General features: G+C 41.1%; 1 protein-coding gene across 2 annotated transcripts; it reads left to right on the top strand.

Moving 5' to 3' along the window:
• The first annotated feature begins 477 nt into the window (after positions 1 to 477).
• cables1 (Cdk5 and Abl enzyme substrate 1) lies at positions 478 to 27,739 on the top strand. Of its 2 annotated transcripts, XM_015956657.3 has the most exons (10): positions 478 to 1,188; positions 12,638 to 12,709; positions 12,789 to 12,881; positions 14,456 to 14,533; positions 19,347 to 19,449; positions 19,648 to 19,804; positions 19,923 to 20,026; positions 26,610 to 26,716; positions 26,838 to 27,045; positions 27,398 to 27,739. In XM_015956657.3, the coding sequence occupies exons 1-10, from the start codon at positions 617 to 619 to the stop codon at positions 27,536 to 27,538; spliced, it is 1,635 nt and encodes a 544-aa protein (XP_015812143.1). In that variant the 5' UTR covers positions 478 to 616; the 3' UTR covers positions 27,539 to 27,739. The 2 variants fall into 2 exon arrangements, with proteins under 2 accessions (XP_015812143.1, XP_054597395.1); XM_054741420.2 differs by lacking the exon at positions 14,456 to 14,533.

Raw genomic sequence — 27,739 nt, 5'->3', positions numbered from 1 at the left:
GTGTGTGTGTGTGTGTGTGTGTGTGTGTGTGTGTGTGTGTCAAGCAGACAGGTGGCGCAGTTGTTCCAGAGAGGCTGACTCCCACGTTTCACAAAACGATCCATTTCCTCCGAACGGAACCGTCCCGTTCTGCCAGCAGCCACTGGTCTCAGAACATTCATCTGGACTTTATGCGCTTGGAACGAGGGCAAGCAGGCCTTGGGCCAGTTTGAGTCCAGGAACAAGCTCCGCAAGTTTCCACTCTGCAGAGTTAAACATTTCTAATTTGATTGTGAGATGCAATGTGATACATTTGAGAAAAATAGCGCAACAGGCACAGCTCGGAGTCGGAGCTAAGTTTATGTAATTTCAGTATGTGCTCAGACAGAGGAGCGAGCTTCAGCAGTCAGGAAAGGTGGAAGAAAAAAAAAGTGTTCCTCCCAGCTCATTGGTCCAAAATCTCCCTGTGCTGCCACGATTCTGCGCACACGTGACGTCCCTGTTTTCACCCACTTAACGCATGTACTTAAACCAGGAGCAGCACCATTCAGCAGCATCAACACGACCAGATCTGCATTAATGTCCACGAGATAAGCTCGCAGCAGAGGAGGGGGGTTCGGATCGCAGGAGGTGGACAATGGCGGCTGCCACGAGCAGCAACACATCCCCAGCCCCGCTTCAGATGAAACACCCCAGTATGGACATGGAGCATACGCGGAAACGCATGGACCCGAGGAGGAGGCAAGCGGCGCTGGCTTTTCTCAGCAACATTTCTCTGGACGGCAGACCCGTGCAAGACGACGCAGACAATCAGAACCAGGAGGAGAACTCCCTGGAAGCACGGACTAGACAGCAGAGTCTGCTTTCTCCGGAGCGCTCCGCGGCGCACGGTGCTGCTGGCACCGTCGAGACGGCTGCTACTGCGGCTGCTCCCACCGCCACCCAGGCGCTCGCTTTAGCCAACCAGGCTCGCCTTGCCAGCAGCTGGGGCAGTGGGACGGGTCCTGCTACTGCTGCCCCGGCGGATACCGACTCGGAGGGCGACGCATTCACGCCCTCGACGGTCAACTCGCCTTTCTCCGCGCTCCCTCCCTCGACCAGAGGGAGGCTGCAGACCTACACTCAGGGAATTTTACCTGCACACTACTCCAGGCAGTTCTCCCCGAGCTTCTGCCTGGAGGGCGGACAGATAGAGCAGCAGAGGTCAAGGTAACTGTAAAATAGTGACATGTCTGTGCGTTTTGGCACGTGCACACGCAGATTTAATGAAATCTTTGTTTAAAACGTCATGCATGTGCAGGTTTAGCAAAGTTAGACCCTCCGGCTTTTAATTTCTTTGCGATGCTTTCCAAAGTGCAAGCATGCCTCTGCAGCGCCAATGAGAAGGAGTTCTGAATGCATTCTCCAAAAATGTGTGGGTTTAAATGCTCAAAAGGCTCCACACAATAATATCTGCATCAATATGATGTCAGATTTGGACTAAAAATAGCCGTCTGCATCAGAATTTATCAGATTAGTTCATTTGTGCAAAACAGCATCAAGAACTGAAACATAAATTAAAAATGTTTCCTTGCAGGTTTTATCTTTGTTTTTTTGCACGGTCAGCTGAAAAGTTTGGTTCCAAGCAACCCAGTTGACGTGGAAACAGCAATATTAATGTCCACCCAGCAGGAGGAGAGTATAGCTGCGACTCCACGCAAGTGGCATACACATCGTGACTTGCTGAAATCCACAGATGCATGATTTCCAGGAATCTAGCTGCAAACCTGTTTCTCTCTTTCTTTCATCCCTCCACATATATTTGTTGTGAGTTAAAAACCCACTTGCTGTCTCCTAACTTGGTGTGACGCAAACATCCTGTAACTCTACACCCTTATGTGGCCTGCTCTTTCACGTGGCTCTCTTGTTTGCACTCTGTCTGCCTCATCTGTCAGTGAGGGTCTCTGATGAACTCCCACTTGTCCTCTTTAGCTTTCCCAACCTGCCTCAAAATCTTCTCCACTCTCTGGTGTGCACAGGAAGCTCTGTGTTCTTGTGAAACACTAAATAAATATTTAGTTCCTCTTCACTATGTTGATATCACAAAGAGCAAAAACTAAGTGGTTTTAATAATTTAAAAAAGTATTAATTTATTAAGACATCATTAATGTAGGTTGCTGCCTAAATCAAAATGTGCAGGAAAAACAAAAAACTTGAATCCACGTGCAGATGGTTTACTCCAAAATAATATTTACTGTCTGGAGGCAGTGGGATATGGCTACTAATAAATCTGTTTAAGTATACTTGCCCTTTTTTATTTTTCTGTGTGCCTTCCTTTGAATTTAAGGGGGCGTGACCTGGAATCACGTTCCTATTGGTCAATGATGGGGCAGCTAAAGATAATGTCACTTCCTGATGTGCTTCTGCTTTCTTTGTTATTCAACAGATTGTTCTTTCAGTCACTAATTACTCAGCATGAAGTTTTAACATAGGTTAAATATGAAACATTTTATTGTTTTTAGGGTAATTTTATCTGTTTACTTGCAAAATCATGGCTGTTGTTTCTTTATGTGCCTCTCTTCATAGTAAAAAAGGAAAACTGACTTAAAATACTTTAAACATTTCACTAAAAGAGAAAACAGACGAACAAAATAATCCTAATTTCTGCAGGTTCTGACTAGTTTTTCCTAAAACTACTCAGACGTGGACACTTTCTAGTTTATGAAAACAAGATAAACATGTTTTGTCAAAAATTTTGGTTTTCAATAGCTCTTTGTGTTGTATAACTCAAGTGCACCCTTATCTTTCAAACTGATTCATTTTTGCTCCTAATTAAAAGTTCCCTTTACACTAGGCTGTGGTATGCTTTAATTCAGCTGCAGACAGAAAGGATCAGTCTAGTCAGAGAAAAAACACATTACATCGTAGCAAGAATTACAAGAATTGTTCCTTTTTTTCTCCATGTTGGGCAAAACGGGAGTCGATCTAGATAGATCGATAAATCGGTTGGCTGATATATCAATCAGTCCCTAGTAGTGAGTCTGGTGGACTACCCTTGGATAGTTAACATTTTTTATACATCAGCATCAGCTGATATCTGTCGGTAGTAAAACCAATTTAAAGTCAGGTACGTCCTCGAGCAGCCCGGTGTTGTAGAATTCGATTATAATGTATATTTTTGTTCATTAATAACATCTGCGTAATATATATACTCTTTATTTAGATGATGGCAGGACATACGACTTGCAGAAGTTACGTTACCACGTTCAAAATCATTTCGGCAGAAAGAAACATGAATCTTAAAACCTAAGCTCTTTATAAATCATGAAAGAAAAGAATCAAATAACAGGGTCAATATATTTTGGCCAAGCGGTATTGCTGTGGTATGATGACGTCATCAGCAGGCGCAGGACCTCGAGTAGATGCAGAAACGACACCGCCAGAAAACTACAATCAGCATTGCTTTCTCTCAATGGAATTAACTGAAGGACCATCAAAGTCTGAGGGGTCACCATCGACATTAATATATGGACAATGGGCTTCCATAGGCTCCAATATCACTTTTTTGAGGCCAAATGGGAAGTGTCATTTTGACCGTGTCACAGGTTCCGTCAAGCCCAGACAATTCAATGAAAGGGAAGAGAGGAGGAGCTGAGGGTGGGGCTGTAAGGCTGGGATCAACTGACGACACCCGGTCGAACTAGCTACAAGCTAACCTAAAGCTAACCCAAAGCTAATGAGGAGGTGGGAGCTAAGCTAATGGAGGTAGCAACCTAGCTACAACCGGAGTTAACTGTGCACAACACCAGAGCTTCTGAGTCAGAGAAACGCCGGGCTGACCGCTGGGAATACCGGGTGGAACATAGAGGTCTCCGAGACCTGTGGAAAGGTTTCCATCCCAGAGCTCCACGTCAGCCCGCGCAGCACACAGAAGCCGCGATCAGACAGAGATGTGCCGAGCTGCGAGGAGAAGTGGTGTATTTTGGCGGTTCTGGCTTGCCATAAGAACCAGCCATCAGCCCGCCGCAGCACACAGAAGCCTCGATCAGACAGCGATGCGCCGAGCTGCTGGGCGAACCAGCCGTCAGCCCGCGCAGCTAACAGTAGCCGCGATCAGACAGAGATGGACCGGGCTGCGGGGAGGGGATAAGGGTGGAAAACATCGGTCTCCCGAGAGCTCCACAAGCCGATAGTCGGATCCCAGCTCCACCAACATGTTATATTTCAACCCATTTTCTAAAGTGCAGCATTATGTTAAATGCACTGGGTTTTACCCTATTACATTTAAATTTCATGGTTAAACAGTACATGTTAAAATCTAAGGTCAGCTCGGCAGTGACCTAAAATACATAAATGTAATTTTACTTACCGAAAAAATGAAGTGGAGACTCTTTGGATGCTCTATTAGTGCAATTAATGCCACAGCAAGTCATTTTGTCCAACAATTGCACAAAAAACATCCAAACAAGAATACACACACACAGAGACTCAAAATCCCAGAGCAGTTTCCAAGCCAGACCGAGGCTCAGACTGAGGCCTTTCCATGGAGCTAGCTCTGTGGTCACGTGGGTCTGATGCTCATTAATTATACAGAATTTTAGGCTTTTAATACAGTTAAACAGAAGACTGAGAAAAAACTAGATCATTTAAACCAAAAGCATGTTTTGGTACCAGGCTGTAAACATGTTTGTTTCTGCTGTGAAATTAGTATTTTTAACATGGGAGTCAATGAGGATTTGCTCGCTTCTGACACCAGCCCCCAGCGGATGAGGGTGGAACTGCAATTTTTGGTACTTCTGGGTTTGACTCAATTTTAGAGCTCCATTGTGGGGGCTTGGTGGTCACGCAGGCATCGCATGCTTTCTGCTCCGCAGGTAACAACATTTACCGTAATGTTTTTTAAACTAGTCACGGCGATATGGTGTAAAACTACCCTGAAATGTATGTACTGCCCTCTAGTGCCATGAAACTAAATACTGCCACTTTAACACTGAGACGTACACAAAGTAAAAGTGACAGTGTGTATTTTTCCTGGCGATAGGAGGCAGTAGATACCTAAATTGTTGCAAGCAAGCAGTATATTTGTGTTGGAGTAAGACCTTACCAACGGATGCCCATTAGGGTCAAAAAGGCCCGGGAAGTGCACACTTCAGCAAAATGACGAGCACATCAGACTTCTTTTCATCACTGGTAATGAGTGATGAGGTAAATGTTCAAACAACAACGTTTAGTAATGGTGAAAGTTTTGTAATCATTTGTTAAAAATCGGTAAATGTGTTTTGTCCTTAAGGGCTTCCGTAGAAGAAAACATGGCATCTAATATGGCGTCGCCAAGAGACTTAGACCCGCCCCCATGTAATTTAGTCCAGATTTCTATGGCTATGTTACTAAGCCGCCAATATTTTTCAACAAATGGGTGTCATTTCATTCATTTTCAACAAAGGTTTGATGGATATTTCCAGAGATTAACAATAAAAACTACACATTGTCACTTTAGGATTTGACAGTTGGTTAATTCAAAGTTCAAAAACTTAGTCAGCTTCAGAAATTTTGTGCATCAACTATTAATAGTTTTATTATTATTAATATTAGTGGAGTTTTAGCATGAAAATATTTAGATATCGGCCCATAAAAACTGGCTATCGGTGTCTCCTACATATCGTATCGGCAATAGATAAACTAATATCGGTCGACCTCTTTTCACTACCTCTTGGTATTCATCTAGCTCTTCCCTGTTGAAGGCTGTTGCATGTGAGGACTGATGGTTGATGAGGCTACCAGACTTCTTTCTTTGGTAAGAGTTAAGCTCCTGACTGGTGTTGAATCTGAACCCCAGATTTAACACCAAACCGTTATATTTCTGCACGGTTAATGAATACAGTCTGAACTCTCTAAACTCTGACTGTACCCTGCTTTGGACGTGCTTTTTTGCTGGACATCCATGCAAGACGAATTTTAATGCTGAGAAATGAGTAACCCGCTGATAGAGCGCGACCGTACTCCGACGGTGCAGACAGACGAGCGTTCTGCACAGGGCCGGGCTTGTTTTCCAGGGCCAGCTGGTGGAAAACGTGTCGAGAGGTCCCTGGCTGGGAGAGGCAGGATGCCCGGGCTTTCTGAGAAGCAGCCTGACTCGCTCTGCTCTGTCATTTCTGCTCCCCACTTCCTCTCCCTGGGGAATGAGGGACTCGGCCCCCCCTTTAGACTTTTTGGCCTTGAGTCCTGCGCCTGTTCAGGAAGTTGCAGAGTCTCTGATGTATCGCCAAAATCTACCCTCCGAGGCCAAAGCTCCTTTAAACCATCAGGCTTGAATGCATGAATGTGAATAATTTAATCATTTTTTTCTCCTCCTGACTCTTCGATCATTGTAAATTAGCACATTTAAAACGTTGCTTTAAATATCTTATCACCACCTGGTGCTAGAGGTGTGGAGCAGTTTTTGCTCCTTAAATCACACTCAGACCATCTCACATTCTGCTCCCAGCTCTGGCCAAACCAGAGAGGTGTAATCCAGAAATGTGGATTTTTACTGTTGAACATACGAGGCGGCAGAACCTGGCAGGAAAACACACGACATGAGCCAAAACAATGGTCCCCTCAGGGTTAGTGTGATTAGGTCACATACTTCAGGTTATGAGGGTGATTGTTTGCTGAGGTCATTGTTGGCATAATCACCAGATTATATAAGAAGGCTTCATTTTCCTTCACCAAGTCGTCCACATGATGAGCTGTTAACAAATGTTCAGGAAGTTCTCAGGATCTGAGTCGGAGTAACAAGGTCCAGTTTGCATTTTAAGGATTTCTTAAAAATTTGACGATGCTTCTCAGAGTTGAATCAGATATTAATCAGATTTCCTTTCGCCGGTGCATTGTTTGTGTAACAAGGTCCAGAACGGAATGTTAACTTTCAGTCGGTGATTTAGCAACGAAACAGAGGACTGTGTCCCGTGGCGAGCTGCCAACATGTCGTACGTTTGATACAGTCTAATCTTATCCTCTTCAGTTTATAGCTTAATGTGTGTGCAGGATTAGCAGTTGCTTTAATGAACATTTAATTGCAACATTGTTTTATTATCCTAATTATCTAGTATGCATAAATATGATTTATAAGTTGTATGAATTGTTCAGTAGACACTTCAGAGACTGTCTAGTTAATGTCAAACTGCAGGGTTAGACACTGATTGCTCACTCTTAATCATAAAGTTGTATTTTCTTATGCCTGAGTGGTCTGGCTGGTGTTATTGTTTCCACAATTACATTATTTTCATAGCTGACCAGGAACATGTAGGCGGTAGGAGCTTGTCCTGCTGCAGCCTCTCATCAGTCATATCACTGCTCACTGCAGTTTTGTCAACATGAACTGGAAATGCTGCGTTTAGTTTAAATAGTGAATAAGTAAAGGACACTAAAAAAATCAATACATTTAATTTATTTAGATAGCGCCGAATCACAACAAGAGTCGTTTCAAAGCACTTCATAAAATAATGCACACCCAATTAAACCTACTAGACGAGACGAGAGGCTTTAAGGTAATCATCGCTATAAGCAAGCATGTAGCGACAGTGGAGAGGAAAACTCCCCGAGAACCTGGCTCAGTATGAGCAGCCATCTGCTGTGACTCACTTTGAGAAGACAGAGCAGATACATGGACACACACACACACACACACTGCAATTTTTTAAATTGTGCATTATAATCTAAATTTAGCTGTCTCATTTCTCGATCTGATGTTAAATCAAAGTCATCTGTGTGACTTTGGGTTTATTTGTTATGGTCAGTCAGACTGGCTTATTTTTATAGGTGGCATAAAGACAGAAGGAGCATCATCGCCTGTTTTCTGTTACAGAAGTGAAACCATAAATTATGTTTACATATGTAGCCGTATTGTATGTATCAGAATGTGGAGGCAAAGTAAGAACTCTTAAATAGTAAGGTGAATGTATTTTTTTTCAATAAAGGCGATACAGTTTGTTTACATAGAGAGAGCGGGGCTTTAATCTCGTATTTGAGAAAGTTAGTTTTGGCTTCAGCTGTGTTCTAGTCTGAAGTCTATCTTTCTAAAATGTCTGTGCACATTTTTCCCAGTACAAAAAATTTCAAATTTTCCAGATTGCTGATTTTATTTTTTCCTTTTTTCTTAATGTATAAATATTGTCACTGTAGGATGAAACCTTTTATCTCCCAAAGACGAGCCAAGACAAGTTTGGGCAAAACCAGGAGTATGGTGATAAATGGTTTTTACCCAGCATGTGGCTCTGAATGAAAATGTCATGCCGGGAGTGAAACCTCTTCAGCTCTAGCCCGTTGTGCACCTGCACACAGAATTATACAAATACATCATCCTGCGCCTGTTCCTCAGCAGGCTGCAGTTGGAAAGTGCCAAATAGTTGCGTAACGGTTTCATATTTATTCATGTTTGTTCTTAGTTTTTCTAAACTTCTACAAGAGCTTGTGTTTTGTGAATTAAATGACCGCGCAAGTGTTGCTGCCTTTTTGCAGCTATTTGAATTCAAATTGCAAAAAGTTGTGAGACAGCTGTATAAAGATTCAGCAATTTAAAGAAATGGAGAGTTTAAATGCTTGGAAACTATTATACAGGTCCTTCTCAAAAAAGTAGCGTATTGTGATAAAGTTAATTATTTTCTGTAATGTATTGATAAACATTAGACTTTCATATATATTAGATTCATTACACACGACTGAAGTAGTCCAAGCCTTTTATTGTTTATAATATTGATGATTTTGGCATACAGCTCATGAAAACCCAAAATCCCTATCTCAAAAAGTTAGCATATTTCATCCGGCCAATAAAAGAAAAGTGTTTTTAATACAAAAAAAAGTCAGTCTTCAAATGTATATGTTCAGGTATGCACTCAATACTTGGTCGGGAATCCTTTTGCAGAAATGACTGCTTCAATGCAACGTGGCATGGAGGCAATCAGCCTGTGGCACTGCTGAGGTGTTATGGAGGCCCAGGATGCTTCGATAGTGACCTTAAGCTCATCCAGAGTGTTGGGTCTTGCGTCTCAGCTTTCTCTTCACAGTATCCCACAGATTCTCTATGGGGTTCAGGTCAGGAGAGTTGGCAGGCCAATTGAGCGCAGTAATACCATGGTCAGTAAACCATTTACCAGTGGTTTTGGCACTGTGAGCAGGTGCCAGGTTGTGCTGAAAAATGAAATCTTTATCTCCATAAGGCTTTTCAGCAGATGGAACCATGAAGTGCCCCAAAATCTCCTGATAGCTAGCTGCATTGACCCTGCCCTTGATAAAACACAGTGGACCAACCAGCTGACATGGCACCCCAGCACACTGAGAACAGCCTATTCGTTCAGAAATGTCTTTCTGTGTCTTACCCTCTTGCTTGAGGGTGTCAGTGATGGCCTTCTGGACAGCAGTCAGGTCAGCAGTCTTACCCATGATTGCGGTTTTGAGTAATGAACCAGGCTGGGAGTTTTTAAAAGCCGCAGGAATCTTTTGCAGTTGTTTAGAGTTAATTAGTTGATTCAGATGATTAGGTTAATAGCTCGTTTAGAGAACCTTTTCATGATATGCTAATTTTTTGAGATAGGCATGTTGGGGTTTCATGAGCTGTATGCCAAAATCATCAATATTAGAAACAATAAAAGGCTTGAACTACTTCAGTGGTGTGTAATGAATCTAATATATATGAAAGTCTAATGTTTATCAGTACATTAGGGACAATAATGAACTTTATCACAACATGCTAATTTTTTTAGAAGGACCTGCATAGTAAAACACGAGTTTAGGAATATTCTAAATTGTTATACTTTTTCCCCATTTGTGCTTGTGTAATGGTCGTCACGGCAGGAAGATGATGAAAGCCTGACCATTAATCACACGATCCCCATCGTCTGACCTTCAGGCCAAGGTCAGACCTGGCCCTTTTTCCAATCCTGGTAAAGACCGTCTAAGATGATGTCATTTGCCAGCTGATTGCATCACACTGATTGTCAGAGCTGACTTTATTGGAGCCTGGTGTTCTTCCCTTGTGGTTACTGATAAAATTTCACTCAGTCTCCTCTGGTATACTTATACTTGTTCAAATAGCTTGAGTTGTTGTTTAACATTTGGGGGTTCCTCAAGGACATTTATTCTGGTTCTGTCATTTATTAACCTGCTACTTTACGCTCCATGTTCTTCCATGTGACAGTTAAGTGTGATTAGATCATTCAACTCTATAAATATGGCACCACATCTGCATTAAAACACACCTCCATTCGTAAAAGCAGTCAAATGGAACTAGGATTCATACACTTCGCAGGGTTGAAGCAGTAGTTGGCCTCCATCAAGATGTAGTGTTAACGGATCGGCGGTAAACACGCAATTATTACCTCATTTTGCAGCAGCTCAGGGATTCTTAGCTGTCACATGTGGGTTTATTTTCCGAAGCTGGCAGCTGATCATATAAAAGTGCTCCAGCAGAAATAGCCTGTTGAGTCGAGCAACTACAGTGTGAAATAAAGGCCATCTGTGACAAAACGTGTTACACACACACACACACACACACACACACACACACACACACACACACACACACACACACACACACACACACACACACACACACACTGCTCACAGAGCCAGCTTGTTATCCTCTTAGCAGCTCTGATCCTGGGAAATTCTTCCTGATCTGAGAAAAGACTGCGTTGTGTTCTCCAGCCACACAGTGTTAACTGATAATTCACAACCACAACTTGACCTCTTGTTCTAAAGCATTCAGTCACGCACGCACACACACACACACACACACACACTTGATGTTAAAGACCAAGTTCACTCCTTTTTGCAGAACATCTGCGGTGGTCTCTAGCATAAACAAATGCCTTGTGAATTGATCTCTGTGGGATTAAAAGCTCTGGCACTCTTGTTTCAGAAAGTTGAAGTTAGCCAGAGGAGATCAGACCAGAAGATGGATTTGGAGTCTTATTTCCTGATATTTGGACATTTTATGTGTGTGTGTGTGTTTTAATGAACATTTTACTATGTATTTGTACTCAATTATTGCCAAAAGGCTTATTTCCATTGGCACACTGCGTGTGTGGATAGCTCATAGGCCACTTTACAGATTATTAATGAAGCACTCACAAATTAGTAATTGATGCATTCAAGGACATCACCTGATTACATCTTTGAGTCAGCACTATTGAAGATAGCTATCACAGCCAATAAACCCTATAGCAATCCATCCAGCCATCTATTTCCGGCTGCTTATCCGGAGTCTGGTCAAGGGGGCTAAGCAGAGGAGGCCCAGACTTCCCTCTTCCCAGCCACTTGAGCCAGCTCTTCTGGAGGAATCCCAAGGTGTTCCCTGGCCAGGTGAGAGACTTAGCTCGTCCAGTGTGTCCTGGGTCTTCCTATAGTCATCTCCTGGTTGGACGTGCCTGGAAAACCTCACCAGGGAGGCATCCTAACTAGATGCCCGTGCCACCTCAACTGACTCCTCTCGATATGGAGGAGCAGTGGATCTACTCAAGCCTCTTCAGGATGACTGAGCTTCACACCCTATCTCCAAGGAAGAGCCCAGACACCCTGCGGAGAAAACTCATTGTAGAAAATTAATGTATCCGCAATCTCATCATTTATAGTCACTACCTAAAACTCATGACCATAGGTGAGGGTGGAGCGTAGATCGACCGGTAAATCGAGAGCTTTACCTTTCAGCTCAGCTCTGTCTTCACTAAGACAGACCGGTACAACGTCAACATCACTGCAGACTCAGCACCAATCCACCTATCGATCTCGCGCTCCAGCTTACCCTCACTCGTGAACAAAACCCCAAGATACTTAAACTCCTCCATTTGAGGCAGGACCTCATCCCTGACCTGCAGAAGGCACTCTACCAGTTTACGACCTTATAGCAATCAATTCTAAAAATGTTACACAAAAATAAAAAATCAAGTTATTCCCAATGCTCACTCTTAGTGATAACAGATCAGAGAAAATCTATTTTAAAAAGATCGTTTTAATTTTCTAATTTTTGATCAAAATACCTTTAAATCCATCTTTTTACTACATAACATTGTATTAGTTCAAAACTGCAGCATGAAGGGCGAGTCCTTCCTGGACTTCTTGGCTTTTGTTATAAAGAACTTCCTTAAACACGAGAATTCTCATTTTCATCTTCAACTTTTTTGTGGTAAATATAAAAAAACCCAACTCAGTCTTTAGTTTTCTACATTTTCCACAACTTCATAAATGTTTTGTTTTGAACAAGGTTTAGCTAGCTCTGAGGCAAATTTTACATTTAATCTTTAAATAATGTTTTAGAGGAGTTTATTGAGTTAGATAACAGCTTTAACTAGTAATTAACCCATTGCTTTGCATTAAGTCGATGTGGTTTAGAGTTTAGATGGTAAATGCTGGTGTGTGTGTGTGTGTGTGTGTGTGTGTGTATGTTTAACAGCTAAGCTGACCTGAATTTATGAGCTCTTGTGGATTTTCTCCTCCCACTTTATCGGTTTTAGGTATTAAAAAGCTTATTTAGTTTTGTACATTTTAATTTAATTGCTTTGTGTTTGTGTGCAGGAGAAACGTGGATCAGTAAAATATATATTTTTTATTTTTCCGAGCTATTTGTTTTAAGAAAAAGATGTGATGCTGAACATTTATCTGCGTTTTTTAGCATCAACCTACCTTTTTTGTTTTGTGTTCCCAGACGAAGGCTCATCTCGCAGAGATCGTCGCTCGAAACTCTTGAGGACATCGAGGAGAACGCTCCTCTTCGCAGGTGCAGCACAGAACATCTAGAGCCAGATATTCAGCTTTAAGGATTCAGGATGCTGACATTTTATCCTTTCACATTTTAGATGCCGAACCCTCTCAGGTTCACCCCGACCAAAGAGCTTCAAGAAGATCCACTTGGTAAACAACATGAAGCAACACGATATGCGCAATGGAAGGTATGGAGGCAAACAATGGCACCGTTTAGTCATTGCAAGTCCTGACTGAATGATTGCAGACTCCCCCAGTCGATGAAGAGCAGTTTGAGTGTTTCTCACGTTACAGGCAGGCGAGCAGGCTCCGCCCACTCCCAACACTCCCAACACCTCATTCTGACTTTTAGATCCACAGAAATCCCTGGAAATCCTTTCTGGTTACCTAGCAACTTTCATTTCAACTTCAATTTGATCACTGCTGAACGATGAATCACATCTTTGTGTCACAATGTTTATGAGCATGTTGGCAGCACATGAATCCCTCACTGTAATAAATATTGGCTCACCTTTTAAATTGTATTTAGATTTTTATTCCGTAGTGTGAGTGTTTCTGAGTTTTGGCTATTTAAAGAGCAGTTCCATATTATTTCTATAGTGTTTTTATCATTCAGGATGGTTTTTTTTTGTGTTTTTTCTGTTATCTTGATAGTCCAGAGTCATTCCGCTGCATACACAAGTCGAGACAAATAGTTTTCTATTGTAACAAAACATTTATTGTGTTTCTCTTAAAACCAATGTACAGAAATATTAAGCTGCATTGGTATTTGACTTATTTTCATTTGGCTTCACAGGATCCAGAAATATTAGCTTCTTCAAACTTTCTGATGGTCTTTCAGGTCTTTTTAGGACATTTGTTGTATTTTTGGTCATATTGGGATTTGGTACTCGATCATTTGTAAAAATCTTCATTTTGTTTATGTTCTGAAGTGTGAGCACTGGTGCATCTATCGAGTTTAGGTCTTTTTTATGGAGCTTAAATGGTCAGGGCTATACGACGATCTACTGACCTGGACTGGGGTAGACCGATATATCAGGTCAATATTTATCGTTTTTTATTATGTTGGGATCGGCTGTTATTTGTCCTAGTAAAGTCAGGCACCTCCTCGGGCAGCCCGGTGCTGTTGCAGAATTTAATTTAAATGTATTTTAATGTTCACTAATTACATCTGCATAATAAATACTCTACATTCACTTTATTTATGTGTCTGACTTTTACACTGAGCGGTGCACAAACTTAAGAATTAACTGATAAATTCAGAGTTCAAAAACCGATTCAGTTTCAGAAAATTTGTGCATCATCCAAATTTATTAGTGACATTTTAGCACGAAAATAAGGTGGAAAATGTCTGGATATCGGCCGTGGAAATTAGCCCATAAAAATCGCCAGTACATATCGACAAGATGATATCTCCTATCGGCATTGGCAATAGAAACACCAATATCGGTCAACCTCTAGTCTGGACTCTAGGAGGAGGGGAAAAAAACAACCCGTGTCCCCCGTGAAATTCTGAAGAACCTGCAGTAAGCTTCTTGAACCTTTAAAAACACGAAAAGTACATGTTCTTAGGAGCAACGTTCTTAGATCTGACCGGTAGCTCAGAACGTTTGTACCCTACATTGGTCCAGCAAACACAAACTGTCTCAACCCTTCTTCTTTTTTTTCTACATTCTAAAGTTTTAACTGTAAACTTTCTTCAGCCTTGCCCTGTGGATCTGTGGTGAGATAGATGCTGACGAGCATGTTTCTGTTTTCGTAGGATAGTCCTTATCAGTGGCAGAAGATCCTTCTATAGTGTATTTTCTGTCCTGCCGTATCGAGATTGTAGCCAAGCAGGGTATGTATCCGACAGCATGTCGAACCTTTATAACTCCGTCCATCCTGTGCTCCCTCTTTCCTTTTTGTTTTTTTCTCATCCCTCCTTCTTCCCTCGAAGGCTTGGTTTCGGTGAATGCCATAGTTGAATATTAGCATTGATAGTTCCTTACTGACTGTAGCATAGCTCTTGTTGCTTGTCTTGCTTTTTCTATAACGGCGCTGGTGGCACTCATGGTTTATTCTCCTCTCAAATCATCTTCTTGCATCTGTTTACCATGCCAACCATTCCCGGGTCTGATGCATGTTACCATTGTATTGTTTTATTTATCTATTTAGTTTATTCTTTAATGTAAAGTAAAATAACCCACTTGGCTTTTGGTGGGACTAGTAGAAGTAGAGGAGTGATTCGGAGCAACGTGTTTTGGAGGAAGTGGAAGGAAAATGGGACAAACATCAGAAGACAATGTACAGAAAGCAAAGTGCCACACTGGGGTTTTAGTGAGGAGCGCAACAAGCTCAGAGCATTTGTGGAATGTCCTGAGCCAGCCAATAGGAGTAAGGTCAAAGGTTAATTAACCCCCAGCGCTCTCCAGTATGCGTGTCTGACTGATTGTTGGAGCCAAATGACTGCAGCTGCAAAACAGCATCAGATTTGGGGCAACTTTTCCGAAACAGATTTCCACCTCCTATGCATCCTAATTTTTGTCCCTTTTCACCTCATTTAATACAAGTTTCATGTTAAAGTAAGATAGAGATTCACTCCAGTTTTAATAATAGCATGGATTCAAAACACCCTTTTGGCTGGTGTTTTCTGTTTAGTTTATATTTACTTGATTTAAATAATATGACCAATACAATTTAAACTGTGCAGAAACAATAAAAAGTCAGTTTGGAAATCTTGATTTGTCGTTTTCGAAGTTTTGAAGAGGATATTATTGGATATCATATCCCAAACACGAGTTGAAACCATTTGAAACATTTCTGCAACTTTATTCTTTCACTAGCTGCTTTTGTGACTCGCTTTTTTTATGACTTTAGCTTTAATCGTGACCTGCTGCTATTGTGACTCGCTGCTAGCATGACTAACATAGTGGCTAGCTTTTATCACGATTTCCTGCTATCTGGTTTAAGTTGTCAGAAAAAGAGCCTGATGTAAAATATGACATTCTGCAAATATTGAAAATAACATTCTGAGTTATTTTAAATTCAACCACAACAAAAAAAAAGTAGTTTAAAGGCATCGAACTAAAAAAAAAAAACCTTTTTAAAATCTTACTTTTGATTATAATCAGTCACTCTTTAGTTTTTCATGCAGGCTGAACATGAAAATAGTCTAATGCACCCATCTTCTGCAGTAGCATTTGGTAATGTCCAGGAAACAGCAGAGAATGTCTCGGCTAGTAGAAGCTAACTGTTAGCATTAGCAACTTCACCACAGAACCCCAGGCTTGAGTTATATGTGTAGATAAAACATCAGCGTTGCAAATCAGTGGTAGAGTTGGGTTGCTGATATCCAGTCAGAGGTGAGATGTCCAAAAATCAGGAAATCAAACTCCAAAGCATGCCGTCTGAAGTTCAGCTGTGATGTGGCTCACTTCTAGTTCCTGGAAATGGTGCATCAGTGTTTTTTGCCACCCCAAGCACGATTTACAAGGCATTCATTCCTACTCTAGACCGCTGCAAATGTATTGATTAAAGAAGTGTTCCACACCTTTAAAATCTAACATTAATCATTTAATGATATCGGTTTCCCTGTAAAAAAAACAACATTAAGTAATACAATTTGAATGAGAATTGTTTTTTCCCCATAAAACAAAACAAAATAGACCAAAATACTGTAGAATAAAAATATTTAACGCTAATAAATGAAACTAAAAGCTTGACTATCTGACACAAAACCACTACATTTGTCTAAAATTGAAATGTTAAAATGACTCAGAATAACTATTAGTTTTAATAAGGAGTTAGCCACATGTTTAACATTTTTCATTTTGTCTTCTCCATCCTGCCACACAGTTTCAGAACACATAAAACTGCAGTAAAATTTGCTCATTCTTGTAAGATCTCCTCCTTGTTTTTTCTGACAGTAAAATTGATGCAGATCACGTAAAGCTCCTCGCTGCTGTAAAGTAGATGCTCTCGCTGTTTATGTGAGCTAGAAGCATAAAACTTCCCGTTTGCATGATTTTTAGAAGTATGATGAGCACTCCTCACAGATTAAAACACCAACAGAGATTTATTTTAGTCCTGCAAGTGTTGCATGCTGCAAAAAAATTCTAGTGTTTCCTCTTTAATCCCAGTAGAACAAAGCAGAACCTTTATTTCTGAATGGCTTCATACAAACCTCGCTCCATATAAGCATTTCCTGTGTCCTCTGTTTTCTCTCTTCCATTATTATTATTATTATTTTTTTGTTTTCACTGTTATATGAAACATCTGCTGCCTGCGGATCTGTTCCCCAAGATGTGTCAATAATTGTGTCTGTGCGTGCTTGTCTACCCGATAACACTGTTTTCATCCTAACAGATCGGCACCAACATCCGCAGAGTCGTGTGAGGATTTATGTGTTTGCATCTGAAGGTGGTTTCAAGCTAAAAATAGGAAGATAAGGAAGCAGGAAAACAAGACCGTGTTCTGACTTAACCTCTGCGGTTGTTCTAGAGCAGGGGTGTCAAACTCAGTTTTGCTCAGGGGCCACATTGAGGAAAATCTAGTCCCAAGTGGGCCAGACCAGTAAAATTAAAGTATGTATAAATTAAAAACTGCTTCAGATTGTTTTCTTTGTTTTAATATGATCAACATAAAACAAAGCTGGAGCCTGAGGACAGTGTATCCAAAATAGTTTAAGCACAACATCACCATTAATAATAAAACACCTGAAGTGTATTTGAAAATGTGAAATACAAAACAAAAACCCAGACTATTTCTCAGTAATTCAAATAACTGATTCACAGATCACATGGCTATGTCAGTTTCATGCATGTCTTTGACTCCTGATACCTGACATCTTTTAGCTTTCACCAATAGTTTAACTGAAAAATGAAAGCTTATTTTCAGACTTTACATTTTAAAGTCTGAAAATAAGGTTTACACAATCATCTCGCGTTATGTGTGCGGGCCTATTCCGGCCCGCGGGCCGCACGTTTGACACCTCTGTTCTAGAGTGTTGCTACTCTGAATAATATTGACACAACAGGGCCCATTCGGACTTGATGTCCCCCACCTCCTTCGGAACGTTTTGGAAGTTCTGTCAAAGGTGGGAATTGAAGCTCCTTCTGACAGGAGACTGCCAGACGTTCCCAGCAGACGCTCACGATACGTTTGGGCCTTCCAGGTCTGACCGGCTTCCTCCCCCACCATCTGAGCCAACTCATCACCAGGTAGTGGTCAGGGTTAGAAAGGCTAAAAGCTCCGCCTCTCTCATCACCCGAGTGTCCAAGACATGAGGCCGCAGATCAGATGAGACGACAACAGTCGATCATCAAGCTGCGGCCTAAGGTTTCCTGGTGCCAAGAGCACATATGGACACCTTTATGTCTGAACATGGTGTTCACTATGGACAATCCATGAGGTGCACAGAAGTCCAATAACAAAACACCGCTCAAATTCAGATGGGGGTGGGGGGGTGTTCCCAATAACCACACCTCTCCAGGTCTCACTGTCGTTGCCCACATGAGCGTTAAAGTCCCCCAGCAGAACGAGGGAGTCACCTATAGAAGCGCTCTCCAGCACCCCTCCAAGGTCTCCAAAAAGGGAGGGTAGTCTGAACTGTAGTTTGGTGCATAATCACAGACCACATTCAGGACCCATACCCCCACACGTAGGGGGAGGGAGGCTACCCTCTCATTCATCGGGGTGAACCCCAACATACAGGCACCAAGATGAGGGGCAGCTAGTATGCCCACCCCTGCTCGGAGCCTTTCAGTGGGAACAAATCCTGAATGGTAGTGTCCAACCCCTCTCAGGGAAGCTGGTTCTGGAGCTAGAGCCATGCGTCGAGGTCTCAACCTCACACACCAAGTCAGGCTCCTTCCCCACCAGAGAGGTGACATTGTGTCATGGTGCCAAGAGCCAGCTTCTATAGCTGAGGGTCAGACTGCGCTGTGATTGGCCCATCAAACTGATAGAGCGCTGTGATTGGCAAGTCACAATACTGGTCTGAGCTGCCATGGGAGCATGGCTAGACCGACATGCAGAGCAAAGTCATTTTGCTTCTGCTTTCTAGGCTAACATCACCGCACCAAGGTGTCTGAATGGACTGAACTGCAGTCTTGCAATTGGCTAATTAGCTGTTAGCAAGAAATGTAAATGGTGTACCTAATAAAATGGCCAACATGTGAACATTCTAGTCACCTAATGTTATTTTTCAGTCATAATCTGGTTTGATCCGTAACTCTGAGCAGCAGATTGACAGCTGAATATTGTTGTTTGACTCATGTTTTCATTCTCATGTTTGTGCAGCAGAAACAAATCTGTGAACATGTAGACCATAAACCACGTGCACAGTCTGTTTTCATCTTCAGGAGAGTTAGTGAGGCCGTCTTCAAGTCTCCCACAGCAACATGAGCTGTTTTAGGCAGTGGAAGATGTTTTTTCTAACAAGCGGACACAATACTAGCCGTACTTTTCTCTATCCTTTCTCCCCAGGGTGTGTTTTATTTCAGACGGCCTTGGTGCATCCAGAGGCACTAGCAATTACAGAAAGTAGGCCAGATCGATAAGTCTTTGTATGTAGAGTGAGCGATAATAGGAAAGGGTCCAGGAAGATGAAGGAAAAAGGGAAATTAGAGACGTTTGTTTGGCGAGAGCTCTAAAAGTCTTGTGCTCAATAGGGATATGAAGGCAGAGGGGCGTCAGCGGCACCCATCGGGAGGTGTAAGTGCCAAGGAGATGGTGATTGGGCTGGAGGGAGTGGAGTTGGGGGCAGATGGAAAGGTGAGAAAATGTCAAACAGTTAATTTTTTACATAAAAGCATCTTAAGTTCCATTTTAAAATAAATCAATCACGCAGAAAAGCTGAAAAATATGATGAACGGAGAAACATTTGACAGAAAGCTTTATTCACACAGACAATTCAACACGGATGCCCAGAGCGTTGCATGTTTTATTGGACCTTTGACTTCCTGTTTGCAGACTGTGTCCTACACCCAGTTCTTGTATCCCACCAATGTGTTGGGTGGCCGAAGGAACACGATCGACTCCACCTCGTCCTTCTCTCAGTCCCGTAATGCGAGCCACCGCAGCCTGAGTTTGGGCCGAGCCAACAGCAACCAGAGCAGCTTAGACACAGGTTAGTAAACCTACGGTTGGATGTTTCCACTCTCCATCCTCAGTGAAATAATGCATTTTTGTTACAGACATAGAACCAAACTTGAGCGTAACCTTTGTTTTTATTGCACTGGTTTTAGGGAACGACTTTGGAGACTTCCGCGAGTACGACCCCAACCTGCTGGATGATCCGCAGTGGCCTTGTGGAAAACACAAAAGAGTTCTCATCTTCCCCTCTTACATGGTGAGAAAATACATGCCTACGTGTAAAACACCACCACCAGCAACAACAGCAGTGACCTCAGCCCTGTCCTCTCCACAGCACACTGGGAAAGTTGTTTTCATTCAAAACAAAACCAAGAAGAGGCTTTTGACAAGTCTTCTCAAAATATCCTGTGCTACTTTACTGTGTTTTTTTCCTCTGTTAAAGGTTCATTTCATTTTTATCATCAATATTGACCTCGTTGGGCTTCGTCTTTCCGCCAAAGTCAAGAACAATAACCCTGAAAAGATTCTTCTGCAAATTTGTTTCTAAAGTAGATATATTTCCTCAAGTTTATCAGCTGTTTTAAAAAAAATGAGTCAGGGGGATGTTTCAGGGAGTTGTTAATCAGCAAGGTCAGCGGTGGGGTCTTTTCTGAAAAGGCAAAAACTTTTTATTTTTGATAGGAAAAAGAGGGGAAACAAGTTGTTTGTGCTGTAGAGACTTGCAAAAAAAACTGACTGAGATGTTTTCCTTTCCTCTTCCTCCAGTTACCAAACCCAGAACCAAACAACAATAGTGACTGTATTTCTACTCAAGTGGAACCGGTTCATTTTCCTGCTTTTTAGAATCTCATTTCTTTTTTAAATGCAAATATGCAGCAGTTTGTAGAGGAATAAAATAAATGTGAGTGTGGGTTTATGCTTATAATTGACTTTCTTTACTAAGTGGCATTTGTTTCCACGACTTCATCTACCGTGAATACAAAGTGCCTCTAAACATCTGCTAACGTGTCAGGCAGAGACCTTTGACGTCAAAATTACAAAAGGGGTGCATGCAACAAGTTTTTCAAACACCTAAAACATAACGTACAGAATTACAGACATAAAAACAACAATTCATCAAAATCTAATATGGAATCACATCATATCGTTGTCAATGCTTCCACCGTCTCTACGTACAGGAAATGTTTGGACAACGTTAAAGTTAAGGCCCGTTAGTCATCATCACTGGCTGGTGAAATCATATCTCTGCATTTGACCCATCCTTGTAGGGAGCGGTGAGTTGCAGCGGTGGCTGCACCCAGGAAGTATTTGGTGGTTTAACCCCCCCAATCCAACCCCTTAAAGCTGAATGTCAAACAGGGAGGCATTGGTCCCATTTTTAAAGTCTTTGTAGGAGCTGACGGTGGGTTTGAACTCCGATCTCCCAGTTCCAGGGTGGACATTCATACCACTAGGCCACTAAGAAAATAAAAAAACAAAAAAATCTCTCTCTCTCTCACACACACACACGCATGCATGCACGCACACACGTTTGCCTTTTCCAGGATTCTGTCCATACTAAGGCTCCAAGTTTGCGTCATGGTGCTGACCCAGAATCTTTCCCCAAATATTTATTCCTGGTGCAATAATAATAGAATAACTTATTAGTGCTTAAATAAATTTTTTTCAACCATCCACTTTGAAGACAGAAAGGTTATTAAAGCTTTTAGCAGATACAATGAATTTTGCTGCTGTGAAATCATAATAATCACATAATTTGACTGGTTGTACAGGTTTTACTGTGAAATGAACACCAAGCTCTGGGTGTCACGTTGTTAGTCACCTTTTCCTCAGCTCATTAACACCAGTTTTTTCACCCATTTTTAGAATCTTGGGTTAATAAAATAAAATAACAGAAGTTTTAAGTAAAAATAAACAGTGAAATGTCTCTTTGGCATTAAGCTTTGCATTTTTTTCATGAAATCTCGGTTTTGTTCGGACTCTGTGGGTTGTTTTGTCATGTTACTTGTTGTCTTGGAAAAAAATGTGAGTTTCTGAGTTTTATGAACCAGCAGTTTGTTGAAATTCTAAATTTCTAGTGATCAAAAACGTTAAGTTTTAACTGAATTTCAAAATCATCTTTATATAGTAAAATTTCAACCAGTTTTACCAGTAAACCACCAGTGAGATGTGAGATTTGATTGTTGGAGCAGCTCAGAGGTAAAAATAAAAACTCAAAGCTCAGAATCCTCTGATTTCAGGACTCATTCCACTTCTGCCTGGGTCTCATAGCTCAGTCTGTAAGACACTGGGTTGTTGTACAGATGTTTCAGGGTTCAGTCCCAGTGGAAAGGCGTTCTTTTAGATTCCAAGTGAGTTTCTAGAGAACTTGAAAAGCTCTAAAGAGCAAGTTAAGGGTATCTCCTTCTGTAGCTCAGGCTGTAAGGTTTTGGAGTGGTGTGCAAGAAGTCCAGATTTCAATTCCAATAAGAAATAATGTTTAATTTAGACCTTTAGCTGAATTCTTGACAACATGAAATTCTCTAAAACACATAAAGCTCATGTCTGCTTGAGTAGCTCAGTGTGCAAGGTTTTGGGATAATTAGCAATAAGTCCAGGATTCAATCCCAGAAAAAGCCTGCAAAAGGTTTTACCTTTTTAAATAAAAATGACAAAAATGACAAGTTGAAATGTTCCACCAGAACACCTCGAAGTATGAAGGGTTCTGGTGGTGCAGTGGAATAGTTTGTGTTCACAAGTCACCAGTGGTGCAGCACCTGGTTCAAATCCTACTGAGGACTGCTAGACCTGGACTAGTGGGACCACTCTGAAAGATGCTGGGTGTGGAACCAGAAGCAATTTTAAGCTTTAAGTGAATCCTTGACAACAATAAATGCTCAAAAAAAAAAAAAAGCACAGAGCTAGTATCTAATTGACTTGCTCCGTCTGTAAGACAATGGGTTGTTAGCTTAAAGGTCCAAGGTTCAAAGCCAGGAGAAGCTACTAGTGTGGATAATTGAAGTGCAAAGCAAATGTGGGCTTTACATGAATTCTTCACAACATGACTGGCTGTGACATTTTTAAGTACAAAAGTTGAAATGACAAGTTCAAATGTCCCACCAGAACATCTGCAAGTGTGAAGGGTTCTGGTGGTGCAGTTAGATAGTACGTGTTCATAAGTTGCAAGTGGTGCAGCAACTGGTTCAAATCCTGCTTGTGACTGACTGGACCTGGATCAATGCCAGCTAGATTAGATTCACTTTAAGTGACTTTGGCCAGTTGACTCTAGAAGAAGGTCTTGGTCTATGTCAAATTTGTGGTCAGGTAACTTGGTTCTTCCCATTACTTCTGCAAAAGTCCAGCTTGAACACCATTTCACTCAGCATAACCCCATATATTTACGCGTTAGAAACTCAGGGAGGGAATCAAACCCCCTCCCTGACCCCTTTCAGAGTAGTCGCATTGATCCAGGTCCAGTCAGTCACAAGCAGGATTTGAACCAGTTGCTGCACCACTGGCGACTTACGAACGTGAATCTATCCCACTGCGCCACCAGAACCCTTCACAATTGAGAATGTTCTGGTGGGACATTTGAACTTGTCATTTCAACTTTTGTACTTAAAAATGTCACAGCCAGTCATGTTGTGAAGAATTCATGTAAAGCCCACATTTGCTTTGCACTTCAATTATCCACACTAGTAGCTTCTCCTGGCTTTGAACCTTGGACCTTTAAGCTAACAACCCATTGTCTTACAGACTGAGCAAGTCAATTAGATACTAGCTCTGTGCTTTTTTTTTTTTTTTTTTGAGTAATTATTGTTGTCAAGGATTCACTTAAAGCTTAAAATTGCTTCTGGTTCCCCACCCAGCATCTTTCAGAGTGGTCCCACTGGTCCAGGTCTAGCAGTCCTCAGTGGGATTTGAACCAGGTGCTGCGCCTCTGGTGACTTATGAACACAAACTATTCCACTATGCCACCAGAACCATTCACACTTGAAAGTGTTCTGGTGGAACAATTCATCTTGTCATTTTAATTTAAAAGGCAAACCTTTTGCAGGCTTTTTCTGGGACTGAAACATGGACTTTTTGCTTATTATCCCAATACCTTACACACTGAGCTACTCAAGCAGACATAAGGATTATGTGTTTTAGAGCTTTTCATGTTGTCAAGAATCCAGATAAAGGTCCAAGTGAAACATAATTTCTTACTGGAAATGAACCCTGAACATTTTGCACACAACTCCCAACACCTTACAGCCTGAACTACAGAAGGTGATTTTCTTAACTCGTTCTTTTTAGCTTTTCAAGTTCTCAAGGAATTCACTTGAAGTCTAAGGCCTAGTCCACACGTAGCCGGGTTTTTAAAAAAACGAATATCCGCCCCTCCAAAAACTTGCATCCACACCACCTCGTTTAAAAAAAAACTGTCCACACGTACCCGGATAAATACGTTGTTAAGGACATGCCAGACCTGTAGGCGGCAGTACTTGGAGAAGCCAGGTGCCAGGCAATAGCCGTTCTTAACCTCGTCCTTCGTCTGTGGTCTTCCGCAAGGAGCAGTAATTCCACTTGCAAAAACAAACAAGCAAAAAGCGCTTGGACAATTGATAAAGTGAGCGCAGCTCTGAGGGCATCCATGCTGTTGGCTAGTGTAAACACAGGTCGCACATGTGATGTCAGCATTTTTTGTCGCGGAAAGTGACGTTGCGGACTTTAAAACTCCGGTTTTGTCTGTCCACACGCAGACACCCAAAACTGAGAAAACGCAGATCTTCTCTTTGGCCGGAGTTTTTAAAAAGATCCGTTTTTGTGTGAAAAAACTCCATTTTCGTGTGGATGACAGGCCAAAACGTAGAAAAATATCTACGTTTTGGCAGATCCCCAGCTACGCGTGGACAGGGCCTAAAATGACAACATACCACTAGGACTGAACTCTGAAACATCTGCACAGCAACCGAGTGTCTTACAGACTGAGATATTAGATATTAGACCCAGGTAGAAGTGGGATGAGTCCTGAAATCAAAAGATTCAGATCTTTGAGATTTTATTTTTGAGCTGATCCAACAGTCAGACCTCACATCTCGCTGGTGGTTTAGTGGTAAAACTGGTTGAAACTTTACTATATAAAGATTATTTTGAAATTCAGTTAAAACCTCTTAAACTATCCTTTTTGATCATTCGAAATAATTAACTACTGGTTCATAAAACTCAGAAACTCAGACCTACACAAGCAGGATTTGAACTAAAGGTATTTGTCTTCGTTTTAGTTAAATTACACACTTTTTTAAAAAAAAGTTTTGAACTTTTACACTGATCCAAAAACACTTGGAAACTTTAAACTTTTTCCATGACACTGAATGTATAGTACTCTAATCTCTAAGTTATTTTTGATGCTATTTAAGATATTTCAAGTTGTTACAAACATATCTTTGAAAGTCATAATTAACTTTGACCTTTGATCTTTATATCAGACAGTTAATTTTCCTAACTTCTCACATTTTAGAACAAAGAAAACACACTTTTGAGATTTGAACCTACAAACACTGACTTACCAGTTGCTTCTCTTACTGCTTGAGCTATTCAATTCTTAAAAATTATTCTTTCAGAAGTTTCCAAAAGGATCTCAAGAAGCTCAAGCATCTTGCTCCAAACGTGTGATGCCAGGTGTCATATAGAGGAAAAAAGTTACAGCATGTTTCCAACCTTGTTATGATTTTAAACTGCCCATAGCTAGTCAACCAGTTTGTGGAAGTCAGTTGTCTTAAATCTGAACATGCCTCATTTTATCACTAAACAGTATAATATTTGTTTTATTAAGATTCAGTGTCAATCTATTTCAATCAAACTAGTTTTTAATTTTAATCAGTTCATCAATTATCACTTTAGCCACCTCCTCAATATCTGATCCTGAGTAAAACAGTGTGGTATCATCTGCAAATAGAATGGTACCGAGTGTCTTAGATTCATTTACCAAGTCATTTGTAAACAAAATGAACAGTTTTGGACCGCAGACTCTACCCGTGTGGCACTCCACAATTAATTTCACATAGTTTTGATTTATGGTCCTTTATCTGAACAAACTGTTTCCTTTTAACCCATTGATGAGCCACACCTTATTCCAAACTGACAATTTTTGAAGTAACCTTGAGTGATCAATGACGTCAAAAGCTTTTTTCAAATCAATGAAAACACTAACAGTCATTTTTATTGTCAGTTGCTGTTGATATTTTATCCGTTAATTCCATTATTGCCATTGCTGTGGAATGTTTAGTTCTAAACCCACATTGTTCATTGTTTAAAATATTATTTTTTTTCACTGAATTTATCCAACCTTGATAAAAATACTTTTTCCAATATTTTAGAAAACTGTGGAAGCAGTGACACCGGCCTGGAATTATTGAAACTATGTTTATCACCACTCTTGTACAAAGGAATGACTTTCACTGTTTTCATTGCGTCAGGAAAATTTCCAGTAGAAAGTGATAGATTACAAATGTAAGTGAATGGTTCAATGACAGAATCTATGATGGTTTTAACAGTTATCATGTCCAGGTCCTGATAATCGGTTGATCGTTTGTTTCCACAGTTTTTTACAATGTTTCGTATTTCTTCTTTATCTACTTTGTAATTGATGACTTCCTATTAGTAGCGAAAGGTCGACATCGACAATGTAAAAGGAGAATATTTCTTGGAAAAGTCTGTGTGGTGATAACAAGGATGTGGGTGTCACAGGTAACATCATCACCCAGAAACCCTCTTCACTGGGTCGAGGAATCCAACACTGAGGTGTAAGGATCCAGCCTTGGTACTGGATAGTTGAGACCGGTCACTTTGACACCAGCTCTGGTTTTCCTTTTCAGACGACGGTCATTGAATACGTCAAACCTTTTGACCTCAAGAAGGACATGAATGAGACTTTCAAAGAGAAGTTCCCTCATATACGACTCACCCTCAGCAAGATAAGAAGGTAAACTAAACAAAAAAACCTGATTTTCCTTTGTTTTAAATCTAAAATATGAGCAGTTTTTATTTTAGTTTTCTATCTCCGCTCTTTCTCTTCCTCCCTTCCTGAATGTTTGTTTGTACAGCTTGAAAAGAGAGATAAAAAAACTGGCTCAGGACGAATGTGGCTTTGAGGAGCCAACAGTGGCCATGGCTTTTGTCTACTTTGAAAAACTTGTTCTTCAAGGCAAACTAAACAAACAGAATCGGAAGCTCTGCACTGGCGCCTGCGTCCTTCTGGCGGCGAAGATCGGCGGTGACCTCAAGAAACACGAAGTTAAGCTTCTCATAGATGTAAGTCTCCCAGCGCACACCTTTCTAAATTTAAAGGGTCACTTTAATACAAATAAATCTTAGAAGACAAGTCTCAGGGTTTCTTTAAAGAAGATAGTTACAACTCAATTTAAAAAACCTTATTCAAACATAAACCTAATTAAACACATTCCATTCCAACACGTTAATAAAAACAGTTGAAAAAAATCAGTAACTTGTACTTATTTTTAAAGTTTACACAGTTGGTTTTCGGATTGAAAGATCATACTGATGACGGGGATTGAATTTTCTCACAAAACTGACATAAATTTAAAGCATTCCATAAAATATCAAATATGTCACTTTCCTATTTTTTATGTTTTCCTTTTGACAGAAACTGGAGGAGAGGTTCAGGGTGAACCGCAGAGAGCTGATAGCGTTTGAGTTTCCTGTCCTGGTGGCGCTGGAGTTCAACCTGCACCTGCCAGAACACGAGATCATGCCCCACTACAGACGCCTCCTGCAGACCTCTTAGCGTTGGTGATCCATCAGGAGGACGGGTGCCTGGGCTCTCCTCCTGATCCTCTGTTTCCAGTAGCCTCCATCCCTCAGCCTCACTCTGAGCTCATCACTACAGATAACATTCTCCTTCCCCTCACAGAACTGCAATTTGCCAAAAAGACACATTTTCTAACAAATATTTCTACATTCATCATCACTACTCGAACCTCCAATT

Source organism: Nothobranchius furzeri, chromosome 11 (assembly GCF_043380555.1).
Source record: "Nothobranchius furzeri strain GRZ-AD chromosome 11, NfurGRZ-RIMD1, whole genome shotgun sequence".
Taxonomy (NCBI): Eukaryota; Metazoa; Chordata; class Actinopteri; order Cyprinodontiformes; family Nothobranchiidae; genus Nothobranchius; species Nothobranchius furzeri.
This window is presented reverse-complemented; position numbering and strand designations above follow the sequence as displayed.

Excerpts from the sequence above, each read along its gene's own strand:
- cables1 (XM_015956657.3), top strand. The coding sequence starts at position 617 with ATGGCGGCTGCCACGAGCAGCAACACATCCCCAGCCCCGCTTCAGATG. Across the intron at positions 1,189-12,637 it reads ATAGAGCAGCAGAGGTCAAG|ACGAAGGCTCATCTCGCAGA; the intron begins GTAACTGTAAAA and ends TTGTGTTCCCAG. Across the intron at positions 27,046-27,397 it reads AAGTTAAGCTTCTCATAGAT|AAACTGGAGGAGAGGTTCAG; the intron begins GTAAGTCTCCCA and ends TCCTTTTGACAG.